The 18,724-nt window shown below is 44.5% G+C and overlaps 1 protein-coding gene across 8 annotated transcripts in view; it reads right to left on the bottom strand.

The window, feature by feature from the left end:
- Positions 1 to 17,772, bottom strand: part of APPL2 (adaptor protein, phosphotyrosine interacting with PH domain and leucine zipper 2) — a 49,918-nt gene extending 32,146 nt beyond the window's left edge. For all 8 annotated transcript variants that reach the window (XM_041754142.1, XM_041754141.1, XM_041754140.1 and 5 more), the window contains exons 1-3: positions 17,579 to 17,772; positions 10,440 to 10,538; positions 548 to 607 (exon numbers count right to left, since the gene is read on the bottom strand). In XM_041754142.1, the coding sequence (XP_041610076.1) occupies positions 548 to 607; positions 10,440 to 10,538; positions 17,579 to 17,632 (213 nt within the window). In that variant the 5' untranslated portion in view covers positions 17,633 to 17,772. The remainder of the gene's footprint in view (positions 1 to 547; positions 608 to 10,439; positions 10,539 to 17,578) is intronic.
- Between the last annotated feature and the right edge of the window lie 952 nt (positions 17,773 to 18,724).

The raw sequence follows: 18,724 nt of genomic DNA, 5'->3' as shown, positions 1-18,724 counted from the left end.
AGAATAAAACACCCAGGTGTTAATGCTTGGGGAGTCAATGCTCCCACCTCACCCACATCCCACCATCCTCCACACCAGCTACCATTCTGCTCCCAGGCACACATCATGTCATGGTGTTATTTGCAGAAAACTAATATGCTCACTTCATCCTGCCCCAGCAATGCACTCAGGCACCCCTCCCTGACTGCTCCTTTGTTGACCATCACCGTTCTGTCTGGACATAACACTATCTTTGAATTTATTCCCCAGAACTGGGTTATTTCCTGGAATTTGTTTCATTTGTAGCCCCTCAGACCATGAATTCTCAAGGCAGTGGGTTACATACGTAGGCTAATTAGAACATATCCTACAAGACTTCGGGATAATCACCAATTAGAATTTACCAGGGGAAAGGAAAAGGCAAGACAAAAAATAATAATAATAAAATAAAACAGGAGTGGATCGTGGACCAAAAAAATCAAAGGATGCCCTTGGAGAATTCCTTAAGAGAACTCCACTTACGAGAGTCCCGAGCACAGTATCCTATGCCATATAAATAGCCAGTTACCTGTTTTTCATATGCCAGCAGCTGCTTTGAAAGCTGTTGAGTGGCCAGGCACATCTCATTCTGTGGGGAGAAGAGAAAGGCAGGTAAGATGTGTCCCACACACGTATAGTCAGACTCACTCACACACATACACACACACACACACACACACACAAACCCACCCATGTCACCTCAGGGAATTCCTTAAAAAATGTATGTTTGTGTCTGTAAAATAATAATTTGTTCAGAAATTATTTGGAAAACAAGACCAAAACAAATTTAAAAGGTTAAAGCTTACTTTTCTCCCACCATTTATAAATTACTGTTCCTTCTGGTCAGTCAGTACAAAAATGTAACAAGCAACTACGCCGTGCCCAACATCCAACAACAACGTGGTTCCTGTCCTCATGGGATTTATTGGGGAAGCAAATATCAAAAAATAGTTACAGGCATGATGAGAAGGAAATCACTGATGTGTTAGGAGGCTCTAACAGGAGGTCCCAGATGGTCTCTAAGGAAGAGAGGTTCTAAGCAGACCCCTGAAAACAGACTAGGAGTTAGCCATGGGAACAAGCTTTCCAGAAGGAGGGACAAGCATGTGGAAAAATGCACAGTCTGTCTGAAGGGCCATGGAGCAGAGTGTAGCTGGAGCAAGGGGTACAGGCGTGGAAGCAAGGTGAGGCTGGCAGTGCAGGCTGAGTGAGGGCACGCAAGCCTCCACAGTCCAGATTTAGACTTTATCCTAAGTGCAATGGAATTTCAACAGCGCGGTGACATGAGCAGATGCTGCAAGCCCAAGAGTCCTAGGTAGGTAATGCTGGATGGGAACACGGGAGCACAGCTGCAATGTCCTGGGAGGCCAGTTTTATGCCACTTTGCACTGACATGTATTGTTCATTTTTCTCTTCTCTGAGTTATCCCTCTAATCTAGGTACAGGGCAGTTCTGCACCACTAGCCTCCCACCATCGATGTCCTCTGCCTAGAAAACGTGTCTTAATGTTTCTAAAGCTCAGTGAAAGCTTCTTTTCAGATTCATGACTCACTCAGGATAGAGCCACAGGGTCTGACTGGAGAGAAGGAAGGGTGGGCACCAGCTGGCCTTGGCCTTGGGCTTCGCTTACTTTCTAATTCTCCTGGGTTTGCTGTTCCATTAGGGGCAAGGCCTAAACTCTGCAGGAGCTTGTTTTCTTTACCATGGTCCTCCTTTGCAAGACCCATTAGAATCCTAATCCTACTGACAACTAGCCAACGTTCCCTGACTTCCTTCATCAGCCCCAAGGGACATGCATTAATCAACCCTGAAACATGGCTCTCTCCCTTTTTCCCTAGAATAAAATTAAGCAAATATAATAAAAGTTCTGGCTTTGGCATCCTACCAGGGTGCCACTCCTTTCAAAACAAATCAGAGCTAGTGGCCACAGAGCCAAGAGGAAGGCAGGTCAACAAATACATTTAGGGAGGGGTCTGCAACAGCTCCCGGCACAGAGCAGACTCTCAACAAATGTATGATGAATGAACGAACAAATGAGATTTAGAAGACTCATCTAAATTCCTGGTTTAAAACAATACTTGGAATCAGGGGTCATGGGAAGTACTTCCTACTCCTACAAGGTAACATCATGAATGGGAGGGCAGACAATAAAATACCAAGAATATACAAGCATGATTCAGCTAAGAAATACTGCCTGTCAATCACCTCCAGCAGTGCTGTCTGGAAGGTCAGAGGGCACGGGAACAAGGGCTTCGGCCTACTCCCTGGGCTGATTGCCTGTGTATCAGAAAATCCTTCACTCCTCTTCTCAGAGTTAGTGACGGAGGGTTTAACGTGGATTTGCTCAAGTTACTTTGGCATCTGCCTGGGGGTAGCACCATGTGGACTGGGATTTGCAGACCTACAGAATCATCCTAGCAGCAACTACACCATGCCAGATGCCACACCATGTGTATTCCATGCATTACCTCATTTAATTCCAACAATCCTCTAAGGTAGGTTCTGATTATTAACTCAATTTTACAGATGAAGAAACTGCGGCACAGAGAGGTTAAGATGCTTGCCCAGGTCACGCAGATAGTCAGCAGCAGGGCTGGGATGTGAACCCACATTTGTCCCATTCTATAATCCACACACTTAACTACTATTCTCTAAGATCCCAAGTCCTGCTAAGAGCTAAGGTGACCTACACTTTAGCCTCAAGTTGACAAATTTTTTCTCTAAGGGGCCAGAGACATTAGTTTTGCCTTGTGAGATATGGCACAACTGGCGTCACAACTACTCAACTCTGCTGTTGGAACACGAAAGGAGCCATAAACAAGACATAAATGAAAAAAAAAAAAAAAACAAGACAGAAATGAATGAGTGTGGCTTCCTTCATTTAATCATTATTTACAAAAATAGGAAACCAGCCCAAGGGTGCAAATCGCTTGCTGATCCTGCTTTAGACATTAAAGATCTCCAGAGACCTGCCTCTCAGGAGGCTCTACATTAAGCTACACTATTTCCAATTCAAGGAACATTTTCTACTCTTTTAAGTCATTCTTTATTTTAGCTAAGTCTACAATATTACTGCCCCATATCTATATCCTTTAGAGACTGGAAAACAGACATGATAACTACCCTCCTTGCCTTCAAAATAAGAAGTGGGCTACTTGAATTCTTCTCTACCACTTTGTGGCAAACACTCCAATCATCATGGAAAAAGCTGCCAGAATGCAGAACTCTGGCACCAGGCCAGGGGAGCGCTCATGTGCCACCTGCACAAGGCCAACATGGGGACACGACAGTCAAGAGCTGCTTTCCAAAACCACTGTACACAACTGGACACTCTGCTAGGTCTCTTCTGCAAATACCTTATGGAAATACTATGTAGTTTTAGACAGCTCGGATTTCAGGCTGCAAGATTCTGTTCTGCCAGTATGATCTCACTGGCGGCCTGTCACGGCCCTGAAAAGAAGTGAACTTCTGTACAGAGCACAGTCCATGAAAAATCTTCTGAGCTAGACCAACTTTAATCTTACCCATACTTAATCTATAATACACAGAGGTTCTATGAAATGTTTTGCCATCATCAGCCAATTAATCCATACCCTGTGAGGTCGGCGCACACAATTATCTCTCCATCAAGGCTTGCAAAACTAGAGCTTGGGTGCAGAGTAAATATCAGTAATAGTGATCATGCAGGCAGCTGCTAACACTCAGTGAGTCTTTTCTAGGTACTTGACGGTACTGTTAAGTGGTTTTCATATATTATCATGCTCAATCTTTACAATGCTTCCATGGGGGTAAGGACTGTCCCAAGGAGACAAACGCTCAGAAGGGATAATAACTCTTTAAAATCATATCTAGTATCTGGCAAGGTAAAGACTTAATACAGATCTGCTGGACTCGAAACCTAAATGCCACATTTTTAACTCTATGCCATTTCAACCCAAAGTGCAAAACTGTTACCTGGCTGGTCCTCAGTGGGTAGGCCTCACTCAGCCTATGGATGGGAACATAAATCCCACACCCTTCTAGCTGTGGCTCAGCAACAGAAGTAGCCTAAAATTTAGACTCTAAATGGAGTTCCACAGGTAAGTTTTCTGTGACATTCTGGAACCACTCTCTGGCTATTATCTGTGCTCATTATTGATGCCTCATAAGAATCCTTTAAAAAGATAACCCAATGGAGTATTTACTGACAGCATCTCCTATATTAAATAGAATCTCCATGGCTCCTGCCAAGGGAGAAATAACAGTGGTCAGCAAACCTGAAAGAAGAACCAAGCTTTTAGCAAAGGAATATTTATCTTGGGGTGGCAAAGAATGCTCATGGAACTGTAACTATTACCCCAAACCACCCAAAGGCCCCTGCTGGTGGCACATCTATGGAGAACAGTGATGGAGAGGCTGGGCTCAGGGGCAGAGGGAATCCACTGGGATCAAAAACCACAATGTAGGCACTTGCTCCCACCCAGCAATATTGCCTCAAGCCCAGTCGTGGAACATCTCGGTCAAACCACGTGCTTGCCACAGAGCCAGGGTCCAGGATCCCTCGAGCTGGGTCATGCACAGGAGTGGTGAGGGGTGCCCACTGTGTTGGGGGCTGGCCGTGAGGGGTGCCTCCTGAGGATGTGGAAGTTACTCTGGAGGGAACAGGGGGGCCCTGAGGAGCATGGGCAGGGGAGTGACAAGATCCACCAGGAGCAGAGGAAGGATCAAGAGTGGCTGTGGTGAAGAGGAATAGAGAAGGAGGCATAGCAGGAGAGTCAGGAGGCCACCTGAAGAGGTAGAGCAAGGGAGGCAAACAGTCTGAGCCCGATGCTATAAGGGAGAAGGTGATGGAGGCCTGTGAGGTATTTCTGAGGCAAGAACAGCAGCCCGCAGGGAGTGAGGAAGAAGGGGCAAAATCCAAGAACGGACCAGTGGCCCTAGCTGGGAAGCTGAGGACCCATGGGCATAGCACACAGTGGGGGTGTGCTGGCACTGGCATTCAGTACAGATGTCCTGGCCCCAGTTCAGGCCTTTACTTGACACCTACGACCCCTCAGCTCAGATGCTCAGAGCAGCCAGGCCTGGTGCGGGCCCTGGAGACAGTCTGCCCTCTGGAATGTCACAGTCCAGAGGGACAGGGAAACAGCACTCAATGCCCCAGAAGTGCTCGGGGCAACAAGTGCACACGGCCCTGGGCACTCTGGTGCGCTTTGGCTGAGAAGGGAGGGAAGGTAGGGCAGGTGCCAGAGATGTAACAGTGGCAAAGCAAAGTCCCAAGCCATGTAGAGAGCCTGGCATATTCTGGAACAGCCAAATGCGAGGCTAGAGTAGGCTGATGCTCAGTTCGTGAAGCGCTTTGTGCACCTTGCTGAGGAGTTTGACCACAATCGTCCAGGAGCCATGGAAGCGTGTGAAGATGAGGAGGGAAGGGAGGTTTTGCCAGAGGAGGGGCTGAAGCGGGGGACACCTCCCAAGGCAAGAGGACACATCAGGAGAGTGTACATTAGGTAAAAGCTGAACACTCATTCCCCACAACACCAACAGGCAAATGTCTGGAACAGAGACCAGAGACAAGCACTAGCAATGGATTCTCAAATGGCCAGGCTGGCTGAAGGGCTCTTACCCCGGAAGCAAATAGAGATAAAGCCAAGGAGGATTCCAGGGCAATTTTGTAGAACACCAAGACTTAAGAGGCAGGAGGCAACAGGGTGCCAAGAAAAGAGAAAGATCTAGAAGGACGGGCAGAGCACTAGAAGGAGACTAGAAGGGACCTTGTCACAAAAACCAAGGCAAAACCGCTTCAGGTCATTAAAGAATCAGAGGCTGCTCAGGCCTGAGGGAGGAGAGGCAGCGATTTAGGCACATGGCCACCCTGCGGAAAAGGGAGAGGGAGGCCAGGCCCAGGTGGCTTGAGATGCAGGCATCAAACGTCCAGCAAGAAAGTGAGGAGAGTAAGTATAGACTGCTGCGTCAACAGGCTCAGAGAACTAAGCTTCTACTAAACCCAAATAACAGTCCCAGTGTAATGTGCCCTCTTAACTATGGTTATTACAAGTCTCAGATGATGATTAACACCCCTCGTGCCAGGAACTGATCTTAGCACTTCACAGGTCACTCTAATAACCTTCACAACAAACCAATGAGGCGGCCACGATTACAGCCTCTGTTACCTGATAAGGAAATTCAGGCAAACAAGTTACCCTCCCAACACCACACAGCAAGTGGCCAAGCCAACGCTGGAACTTAGATGTGAGTTCAGGGCTACACACTTAACCCCTGTACCTAAGTGAAAGAGCCTCGCCCAGAATCATCTTTCATGCCAATCTGAAGGCCTCCAAAGGCTTCATGAAGAAAAGCTGTAGGTCCTGCATGCAAAACAAGAGCAGGAATCCAGGTCTCTGTAGTGGTTTCCAGAAACTATTCAGGCTCTCTGCTCCCTCACACCTTAAGCTACATATGTATTTCTCCTCAGTCCCTGCAATACCAACCTCAATTTGACTGGCTCTCAGGGCTATTAAAATGCACAGACTAAAACAGTTATGCATAAAAACTAATACAACCAGGGAAGTTACTTTGGGATACAAAAAGGAATTGGCTCCCAACTCTGACATAGTGTGCCCCCATTTCTATAAGGGACACATTCCCAGACACTCAGTGGATGCCTGAAATTGGGGCTAGTGCTAAACTTTATATATACTGTGTTTTCCTACATACATAACCTATGATAAAGCTTAATTTATAAATTAGGCACAGGGAGAGATTCACAATAATAACAAAATGGAAAAATTACAACAGAGTTGACCCTTGACAACATGGGTTTGAACTGTGCAGGTCAACTTACATGCAAATTTTTTTCTGTAAATACATACAGCACCATAAATGTATTTTTTCTTCCTTGTGATTTTCTTAGTAACACTTTTCCTCTAGCTTATTTTATTCTAAGAATACAGTATATCGTATATACAACATACAAAATATGTGTTAATCAACTCTTTATGTTACTGGAAGGCTCCTAGTTATGCTCTGGGGAAATTAAAAGTTGTATGAGGATTTTTCAGTTGTGGGGGTCAGTGCCCCAACTCCTGCACTGTTCAAGGGTCAATTATATACTGTAATAAAAGCTATATGAATGTGGTCTCTTTCTCAAATACCTCATTGTGCTGAACTCACCCTCCTTGTGATGGTGTGAGGTAAGATGCCTACATGGTGAGATGAAGAGAGATGAATGAGGTAGCACCAGGCTACTCCTGAGCTTCTGATGATACGTCAGGAGGAGGAGCACCCGCTTCTAGACCACAGTTGACCACAGTAGATAATGGAAAGATCAGAAAGTGAACCCAGTTAAAGGGGGAACTGTTGTGCTACAGGGCTGTTTGGCTGTCCTATGGTGGGGATTGTTCTATAGTGACAAGAACAACCTCTGAAAGCTCCTACTTCCTTTGCCTCTGCCGCCATGCCACTTCTAGAGGCCAGTATGTCAAAAGAGTAGTGCGTAGGGGTTCAGAGTGAGAGTGCAGGCCTTGGAGTCAAAGACCTGAGTGCAAATTCTAGGTCTGCCACTGTGACTTTAGGCAAAATATATAACCTGAGTCTTAGTTTACTGATCTGCAAACACATGCTATAGCAATACCACTCCTTTCTTATGAGAGCTAAATGAGATTCTACAAAGGAGATGCTGAAAAATCACAGACTATAGCTTCAAGGTAGCACTTAAATCAAATAAAATTTAAAATTTCCCCCAAACCAGCTACAATCAGCAAAAAACGCTCACAGAACTTTCTTCCAGTTTTCCTCACTCTTCCTCTTTCTAAAACTGAGGTCCAATGGCATTCGCCCTATCAGAATACAGAAATTTATCATGTGGTCTGATTCAAAGTACCTCTTATGAACATTTATCATCTATCACCAGCATAAATCTGGTTTTTAAAATATAATGCAAAAACATCTAAGTACCTTTGTTTTTAAAAATGAAATTATAAGACCCTATTAATTGAATTCAACATGTCTAGGGGCAAAATATTTAAGGAATAATGTTAAATAAATCAAGAAAACATATCTTAGGGGGAAAAAGTTGAATGAAAACATTGATAAGTATTACTATATATACATATATATACCCACACACCCACACATACATGTGTATAAATAAATTGACCAAAGAAGAGTCAAGAAAGGTTTCTTTTTTTAATTACAAAGAAACAAAATGAGATACCTAAGCCTTGAAATAAACCTGAACACCAACTGACCCTGACGGAACCGATCTGGATGCCACTGGCCACTGCTCGAATGTGTCGCTGAGCTTGGCAGCACTAACTGGCCCTTCCCGCCAGCTTCTGCTGCAGGAAATGCCGAGGAAGGAGGAAGGGTTTCTAGCCAGTAGAGAACCCACGTGATGATCATGTGGTGTGAATTAAAAGCCGGTTTACAGACTCTTGGAATTCACGACCCACTTAATTTTGGCAAAATGTAGTTTTCTGGCTCAAAAGAAAAAAATACGCATAAGAAAGCATTTGGATATCTCCAAGTAAATGATTCTGACAGACGTGGAGAGGCAGAACAGAAGCTCTTGGGAGTAACAGAGACACTGTCCCTTAAGTCGTGGGGCTCCCAAACCTTAAACAGGAGATGATAATATTCAACTTACTGAATAGCAAGTTCAGGCCCAAGTCCAGTGGAAAAAAATTTCTATTTTCTTAAATTTTGAGTATGTAGGGAAAAATATAAAAACATACTATATAAATAAATAGGGTTTTAAAAAATCAACATAGTACATCCCCAGTTTCTGAATGTCTTACCAAAACAAGTACAATCACACATGAGCACATGATTTGTTTGGGTTTTAAAATCAGTTCCAATTAAGTTATATTTGCATAATATAGTATAGTTTGCAAATCAGTATCTCCAGCCTGAAGTCTAGATCTGAATTTTCAACAAGCTGTCTTTCTCCACTTTTGATGTCCCACAGACATCTCAAAATCAGCCTTTCTAGAAAGAATTCAGATTGGCATCCTTGCCATTACACAGACATACATTCACACCGTCCATATCTTCCTATGTGCTCCCGACTACTCACCCTGTTGTTCAAGTCAAAGACCTGGACATCATTCTTGACTTATCCTTCACATACATGACCCCTTCACATCCATTTAGTCACCAATCTGCCTCTCGAACACCTCTGAAATTCATCCACTTCTCTCCATTTCTATTGCTACTTCCAAGGCTACACCAAACTTCGTAGCTGACAATTTGGGCTTCAGCTTTGGGCTGACCTGCTCTGCCTTGTATTAATGGGGTGGACTTGGACAAGTTATTTGTCACTGGAATCCTTAAGTCTCCTAACCTACAAAATGAGGATAATGACAACAATGCCCACCTCAGAGTTGCTGGGTAATTTAAATGAAGTGATCCATGTAAAAGTTGTGAAATCATCCCCAAAAGCTATGAAATATTCAATTAATCTCGACTGTCACAATCATCTTCTCTTTGGGTGCTAAGCACAATTCCTCTGGGTGAGGCGACCTCCTCTCCTAGTGGCATTAACACTCTTAGATAAATGTTTTCTCTGTCTCGTCACCTAAACATGAGCTCTCTAATGGCAAGGACTGAGTCCTCTTCCCATATATAATATGAATGAATGACTAATAAGACAATGATAATAATGAATGATCATATATGAATGTTAAGAGCTATATAATAAGAAATGACTACACACAATTATTAGTATATATTACACACTGAATGTATTTCTCTAGAGATCATCAATGAGAAAAATAAATATTAATGCATACAGGTTTAAGTCAGCAAGGAATCGATAATCAAAGGCTCAGCTACCATAATATTCTGACATGCAACATAATGAATTTTAAATAAGTTCTAAGTTTTCCCTTAGAAAATAACATATACAGGCACTTCTCGATCTTAAGAAGATTCATTTTTGCTACTCAGCAATTTATTTTCCATTATTTGGCAAGTCAGAGATACTTGTTCCTCAAAACAAAGAAGTCACTCGATAGTTTCAGAAGTGTGACCCAACCCTTTTTAGAGGAAGCATGTGGAAAACCCTCTCTACCCGCCTGCCCTGACGTCTAAGGCTCCCATTTATGAGAAAGACAAAGAGGATACTGACCCCAGTCATTCACAAGTAGGAAGAGGAGATTCAAATGTTTCCCTCTGGGGCTGAATTTTTTAAAAAATTAAAACCAGGGATGTGCTCCTTCTCTACTGGTTTTACTGGTTACAGGAAAACTGCCCTCTTTCTTAAGCAGTGAAAACAGATTGTCCTTAGTGTTTTTCATGTGAACAGAAGTGAGGAAAACAATTCTGATTTTATTTCCAAATTTTAAACGGTATTGTTCTGACTCAAATTTCTCAGCCTCTTGAGAGAAGTTCTAGATGAAACCAGGGGCCTCTACTCATTCTCAGGTGAGGGCACAGCAGGATACCTGGGCTCCATAGACACGCTGCATCGCCTGGAGCAACTGGTTGGTATAATCCGTGAGTGTGCCAGCATCTTCTTCAAATACACTCAGTAAAGAGCGAGTCTACAAGAAAAGAAGAAAGGAAGTTAATTTTATCTCTAAGAGGAAAAGTTACAAAGGAGGTAGAGCAAACGAATGAATGAATGAACGCTCCTCTCTGAAATGGGGAGGGAAGGTGCCTCTTCTCTGGCTTTATTCTTTTACTGATAATACTAGTAAGAGTTGATTTCTGGAGCTTTAATTTAGAACTACTTTTCTAATCCTTCAGACTACAAAACAGGGGCAAGCTGAATGCAATTTATTTGAGTGTTGGGACCAGAGAAGGAAAGCCAATTTTTAAAGAGTTAAGACTCAAGGGCTAATATCTGCTTGGACTCAGCCCCTACCTAAGCACCAGGAGAGTCCATCTAACTGGGGAAAAAAAGGGGGGGTTAAAAAGGCAGGCTCTCCTTTCCAGCCCATAAACTGAACACAACACCAGGCCTGTGTGTTTACCTGGGGTGTGGACGCCCAGCAGTGCATCACCCCAACAGCTAACCATCTGTCTGGTTTTCTGCAATCTTAGACATCTTGCAGGAGTGCGTCATTCTTTCCACTTAAAATGCTACAGTCAATTTCCATGTCTTTCATCATCTTTTATTCAAATGATTTTAAACTTGCAGCCAGGAAATTTCATGCACCCCAGGTCCCCCAGCAGCAGATCCGAGCACAAAACTGAAACAGTTTAACAAAAATGGGAGCTCAGTTCCTTCAGGAAGGCTAACTACACAGTGCCCTGGAGCAGCTGAGCAATGTCATTAAATGGAAGGCAGTTCCTATTACTCTTGGGCACAGAGCCTGACACCGTTGAACACTGAAGAAATATTTACAGGACGCCTGGGCAACTCAGCTGGTTAAACGTCTGCCTTCAGCTCAGGCCATGATCCCAGGGTCCTGGGATGGAGCCCTGCATTGGGCTCTCTGCTCAGAAGAGTCTGCTTCTCCCTCTTTCTCTGCTTGCTGCTCCCCCTACTTGTGTGCACACGTGCACTCTCTCTTAAAAAAGTTGTTTTTACATATGAGATGGAGTCTAAATAAGTATCAACGTGTCACATAAGTGACCATTATCTACTGAAGAGACTTTACTGAATGTGTCAGTACAGTGGAAATTTAAAATATTATGTCAGCAGCACCAGGTGGCTCAGTCAGTTGAGCGTCAGTTAAGTGATCATCAGGGTCATGATCCTGGGGTCCTGGGATCAAGTCCCACATTAGGCTCTCTGCCCAGTGGGGAGCCTGCTTCTCCCTTTCCTTCTGCCTACTGCTCTACTTGTGCTGTCTCTCTCAATCTGTGTTAAATAAATAAATAAAATATTTTAAAAATAATAATAAATAATATAATATTATGTCAGTGATAATGGGATCTCTAAAAATAACCCCTTAGGCACAAAATGGACAGTAAGTTACAGAAAGGCTTTTAATAAAATGGTATCAAAGCACTTTACAAAGAACAATCTATTAAGGCTCATTATTTCCCTGTAAATGAATTTCAACTCCTTCTTTCTCTCAGGTAAGAGAGTGGTGATTGACCTCAAAGCACCCTCAGTCACCTGGGTATTTAGATGGTTTTCTATCCTGTATTTTGTTCCCCAAACTCCAATGATGCGTTTTGCAGCAGGACACAATTGTCCTGGCTTTGCCTGAGGCCTTGGAAGCTAAAACTACCTTCTCTGAGATCAATGTACTCCTTTCAGTATCAATCCTTATCAACAGAGGGACCAGATGCAATGAATACAGAAAACGTACAGCAGGTTTTTAAAAAGCTCTCAATGACAACACATATCAGAGCTCACACAGTATGTAACTCTTGTGCTGGAGTAGAATTCTTCAAACCTTCTAAAATTAAAAACAATGGAACAAAACACATTTTACCAAACAAGGTTCATCATTAGTATGCATATACACTTTGACTTTTTCTGTTCTATTCCAGTCTCTTCCATCTGTAAACATACATCATGATTGTGTTCCACTGGCTCTCACAATCAATGCATGGATGTCAACCAGTACATGAAAAGCATTGGTTCAGAACTCTTCATTCTATCTTTTTAAAATGTATTTTTTATTTTGGAAAAAAAAAAAAGATTGTATTCATTCATTGATGTATGCATTTCTGCCCTCATCCAGGATCTGCTGAACCATTGTGCTGGAAACTGTGTTTCAGAGGTGATTAGAACCGATTGTGTTCTTCAGGAGCTTAGAGCCTGCTGCACCTCTCAAAATATTCGGGATCCCCCTGGTACCATGTCAGTCCTGGGTCCAAATTCAGCCTCTAACACTAATTTGCAGAGTTCCTGAGATAATGAATATATATAAAGTGTCTGACAGCATGTGACATATAGCAATAGCAGATGATATGAACTTGAATTCATTGCTTGCTACAGGCTGTACGCTAAGGGCTTTCCATGTAATTTCATTATTTCTAAGTGATATCTGAATTTATTGAAGATATAGAGAGAGCAGATATGGATGGAGCATCTGGGAGAGACTTGGAAAGGAAAGGAGCATGAGTCTCTATGATTGCATTTTAACACCAGAGCAGTACTTATCTATACAGTTATCTATAAATGTTATTAGTAAAGGACCTTTTTTGTCTCTTTGTATTTATGGTGTCAATGCTGTAGGAGCTCACTCACGTTTATATGATACTGGCATCTTTCTTTGCTATAACCAACATGTCTAGGAAAACGAGAAGGAAAGAATGATACAACTAGATTGAGTACATTTAATTTTTCTAAATACTACTGATAACTGTCCAGTCAAGTCCTACTTATTGTTTTTAAAACTCTTGGAAATAAAATAGAATGGAAAATGAGAAGATGAAAGAGAAGCTTTGTGGAATGTTCTCCACAAAGAGAAGAGACAGAAAACAAAAACTCCCATTTACCCTGTACCTCCCGTATCTGAGACATAGTGCTCAGCACTAAATACTTGCTACTTCATTTAATCCTTCCAACAACTTTATGAGGCAGATACCATGGATATTTAACCCTACTTTACAGATAATAAAACTGAGGTTCAGCAAGGTTAAGAAACTTGCTCAACCTCCCATTGCTGGGAAGCAGTCCAGCTGGGATGTCCATCCAGGTTTGACCAGGATCATTGGCCACACTTCACTGGCCACTGCAGGAGGCTGCACCTGTCACCCAGCTGGCTGAGCTTCAACGGGCGTGCTCTATGGTCCACAGCCCAAGTCCTGCCTGGAGCTGGCTTCCCTTTGGTCATCCTACCATCATGCTCTCACCTATAATAACTGCCAAATTTATATCACAAGTGTTTTGTTTTGTTTCCTTATACTCTGGACATGTATGTTTACCATGACCCCTATTAGCCCTTGCAAGAAAAATCCAATCTTTCTAACTAGGCTACAATCACTACTGAAAAAAACATCCTGCTATCTTAGGCACTGTTCTGATTTCCACATTATCAGCTCTATACCTGCTTAAATTTATATCTGGAACAACAGGAATATTCTACATCTGGAACATACAGAAGGAGACAAAGGGGCAGCCGAATGTACACCAGACATTAGACTCTACAGAAAAGTCCAAAAGACCCTGATGCATATCACTTATAAAGATATTAACAGCAATCGTTTATGGAGTTACCATGACACACAAGCATGAAGACACTTTATACACCTTATTCATTCTTCAGGACAATTCCATTAAATAATTATTTTTACGCCGAGCCAGAAAAACCAAACGCCCTAAGGATATAGCCTCAGCTCCACAGCATCCCTCCATCGTAAAGAATCTAAGTATTACCTAATAAAATAGTTCTTAGACACTTTTTGTTCTCCAGAATAGCATCTGATTATATAATGGCATAATTTTAATAACTCTGATTATAAAACATACACATTATTCTCCACAATGAAGACATAACCACCAGGTTGTTTTGAGGCATCTTGCTTGAGTCTAGAAAGCCTGGTTTGGTCAGGGAGGGCTGCTCCCAGTTGGACCACTCGTTGCATAATCTCAGAACTAAGTCTTAAGTTTCCCTGTGCTTCAGCTATTCCAATTGCAAAGGAAACAAACAAACAAAAATCAAGAAAACAGCAAGCAATACTGCTTCACCTTATCTTTTGTCTTCACCTTATCTCAAAAGCGTACTACTTACACAAAAGAGAATAAGCCCCTGAAGGAATCTACGCTGCAGCTGCTCAAAGCTGCATTTGTGTTCTTATCAGAGCGCATTCACACAGCACTGGCACTGCTTTGCTTATCTGTCTCCCAGTACAGACTGTGCACCATGGAGGGCAGGCACTCTTACCTTGTCACTATATTCCCAGCATCTAGTAGCGCCGGGCAAGGAGCAGAGGCTCACAAACAGCAACAGAGACAAGTATCTTTGTCTCCAAAACATTCTGCTTCTCACATATTAGATATAACCTGAAATAATGTGTATGCACAGACTAGTCTTCGACACACCATGCAGTACTAAAAAGGATGAAATGAATAGATGTGTCTAAGCGCGGTCAACTGCTATTCAGTTCTTCTTGGGTCATTGAGTTCAATTACAAAAGCTTTTGTGTTCACTTAATGAATCATGTGCAGGTTGCTGCAGCAACCCTCATAACTACTCTTCATAAAACTAGAAGAAACAAACAATAGATGGTTTCTTAGGATCTTTTCCTTTCAGTGAAACATTTTAGGTCCCCAATGATAGAAGGGTCAGGTGCCAGGTAGCTGGGCCAACTTGAACAATATAGGCAGACTGCCTGGGTTCCAATCCTGGCTCTGCCACTGTCTGGTGTATAATCTTGGGCTGGCTATTTAACTTCTCTGCTTCTTGGTAATTTTAATAGGAGACCTACTTCAAAAGATTGATGGGAATATTAGGTGAGCTAATACAGATAAAGGATTTAGAATAATGCCTGGTACATAAAATGCAAATGCATGTGTGATATAGGTGTTTGCTGTTGTTTTTATTCTGTACACATAAAAGGAATTAGATCTGCTTTTCTCCACTTCCTAATCTATGAGTCTCCTCAGGAATAAGGCCGCTTTAGGCACACACCCCCCCCCCCATATAAGACTGCTAAATAAATACGTTCTGATGATTATCAAAGAACTTCTTGAAAGTTAGCTTCCTCTGAACAACCTATGAAAAATTCTAGTAAAGTGACACCAAGTCCCAAAAGCAGTAACAAATTCCCTACATTAAGAGGAACATTATACAGGAATGGCAATGCCACTAAACTTCCTCTTCCACTTATGAGCTCAAAGTTATAAATCATGCAATAAGGATAGAATTTTAAGCTTTTATTTATTTATTTTATAATTTTAAGCTTTTAAAGCTCCTTATAAATCACCTGTTCCACATCCCTCATTCTGTAGATGAGAAAACTAAGTCAGCCACAGAATGAGAATAAGCGACTTGCCCCAAAGACATGGTAAGTTAGTGACAGAGCAAGAATTAGGATGCAGTTTTCCTGACTTGTTTGCCAGTCCTCTGCTTCCTCCCGGCTGAGAAAACCCTGCAAACCACTCAGAAAAATGGTACATACGCACTTATATGAGAGTCAGAAATGCAGAATGTGACCTATCAGCGAGGGCAGCATAGAAGAATCAGTGTTTTCTCTCTGACCTGGCTCGGCCAACACCACGATCAGTTAGGAAAGCAATATATTTGCACTTTTGGACTGTAAAGCAAATGGAAATCCTCGTTCAAAATGTTATCATTAGAAGTTCTACATTATTATCTTCATATCTGACATAATGTGTGAGGTGCAGACAAAAAGACCTCTCCAAAGGGCTTCGGTCCCATTAAAATGCCACAAGTTTAGAGCCTTCAAAGAGGTCTTTAAAAAGTCGATCAGACCAGCGGATGCCAATTAGAAAAAGAAAAAAAAAAGTCACAGCTTGCTCAAGTTTCTTACTTGCCTACCTAAGATCACAAAGAAATGGGCACAAGGCAATGAAGCACACAGTGCTCTGACACTTATTCTGAACTGGCAAGATGCAAAGTGGGTGTAGGTGAGTCCATCAAAAAATCATCCTAGGTGCACCTGGGTGGCTCAGCTGGTTAAGAGTCTGCCTTTGGCTCAGGTCATGATCTTGGTGTCCTGGGATCCAGACCCCTCCCGCTCCCTGCTCCCTGCTCCCTGCTCCGCGGGAGTCAGCTTCTCCCTCTGCCACTCCCCCTACTCTGCTCTTCTCTCCCGGTCAAACACATACATAAAATCTTAAAGAAAATAAAATACATTCCTCCCAGGAGTGCAATTTGCTAAGAAAAAGGAACCGAAGAGAGATGGAACGGGAACAGGTTAATCTCATTTGAATTTCTGAAGAGTCGAGACATCGGGGGCTAAAAAGACTTATTAATAACCCAGGGATACAGAACCAGGAGAGCTGATACGAAGCCAAAGCCGGGGAAATGCTAATGGCGAACAGAAGTTCCCTGAAGAGAAGGGCACTGAATCATGAACTAATGTCATTCAGCACTCATCCGCTACATTTACACGGCAGCCTTCATCTGCAGAGCTCGAAGGACTTAACTTTGGTCTCGCTAATGAAATCCCTCCGTGCGACAGTGGGGCAGGTGTTGTCATAGTCTCTTGACAAAACAGGAAAAGCGTGCGGAAGGGTCCTGCTGGGAAAGAGCTGGGCTCTGCCTCCCATCTGGGCCCTAAATCCACTAGGACCCACCGCATCAGTAGCAGTAGTAATGATAATAGCGATGACAACTTCTATACAGGACGTTGCCCGCCAACAACTTTACTGGCATCCTGACAACTCCATGAGGCGGGTACAATTATTGTCCCCGGGTTACAGATGACAAAACTGCGGCACACAAAGGTTGTTTGTCCGAGGCACTCAGGGGAGCGGCGGAGCCGGAGTTCAGGCCGGGCAGCGTCAGTGTCGGCTGACTCCGAAGGGGGTCACGACACAAAGACTCCGGCGGCGGAGGGCTTTCTCGGGTTCTCCAGCCCCGCCTGAGGGGTGCCCCCTCCCGGCCCCCGGGCGGCCCCCTGCGTGCTCCCGGCCTCCACCCCCGGGCTCGAGGGGCCGCCCCGGCCTCCAGTCCCCGCCGGGCGAGAGCACCGGGGCGGCGGGAGGTACCTGGGGGCTGTCCTGCAACGCCTCCTCCAGCAGGAGCTTGTCCACGGCGGGCATGGCGGCGCGGGGCCGGACAGAAGGACGGAGTGCGGGAGGCGCGGCCGCCAAGGGTGCTCCGGAATGAAGCTACGAGGCAGACGCTCCGCGCCTGCCGCGGCCCCGCGCGCGCCCACGCCTGGCCAGAGGCCGCCCCCCGCGCCCCGGCCCGCCCCCGGCCCGCCCCCTCCCCGCCCAGCCCTCCGCGGAGCCGGATCAACAGGAAGTGTGGCGAGCGCGCGGCCGCGCCGCCGGAAGTGTGGCGGCCTCGCTTCCGCCGCGCCGCACCGCGCCTCGCGGGACCCGGCCGAGCCTAGCGCCGGCCTCGCGGTTCAGGGGTCGCGGGAGGTGTCAAGGTGTTCGGTGACGTAGTCGGGTGCGTGGCGCTGGTCGCGGCTTATTAAAGCCCCAAACGGGGAACTCGAGGGCGGAACGATAAGGTTTTACCTACTTGGCACCTACTCGGGAGACTTTCGATTGGAAGGACTTAGGGGCGAACAGGTGTTTGCCGCTGTGACCCTCGCCACTTCCTGAACGGGAGGGAAGAGCCAACACTTGCCGCACCACCTTTTCTAGATAAATCCCAGTGTCCCGTGACCGCTCGCAGCGCAGAGGTCACCTAATTGTAGAGAAAAAAAAAAAAAAAAGGATAGTTGAATCATCCGCGTGCGCCGTTCTTCAGAAGTAAGCATTTTGCAAATCAGAGCTATATGATTGGAGCGGTGGAATCAGACCTCATCCTCGGGGTTGGCTGTGTTTTCTCATTTGGAAAATTGATCAAGCTACTGTTTAGAGCCGGAAGGCATCCATCATCTAGTTCAGTTGTTCTCATTTAGAGGTAAGAAGACGGCCCCCAGAGTGAGGGACTTGGTCAGGGTCACACAAGGAAAGGTGGAGGAAGAGGAGGGAGGAGGGGGGAGCCCTGGGGGAGTACCTGCAAATGGACCGTGAGGTCTTCTTATATCAAAGGGCAGGGGTTCAGAAGCCCCTTCCTTAGGAATCAGTAAGGTTTATCCAGTAGAGGGGCGTCTGGGAGGCTCAGGGGTTGGGCGTCTTCCTTCGGCTCAAGGTCCTGGGATGGAGTCCCTCATCGGGCTTTCCTGCGGAGAACCT

Source organism: Vulpes lagopus, chromosome 5 (genome assembly GCF_018345385.1).
Source record: "Vulpes lagopus strain Blue_001 chromosome 5, ASM1834538v1, whole genome shotgun sequence".
NCBI classification, from domain to species: domain Eukaryota; kingdom Metazoa; phylum Chordata; class Mammalia; order Carnivora; family Canidae; genus Vulpes; species Vulpes lagopus.
Note: the sequence above shows the minus strand (reverse complement) of the source record. Positions and strands in the feature narration are given on the sequence as shown.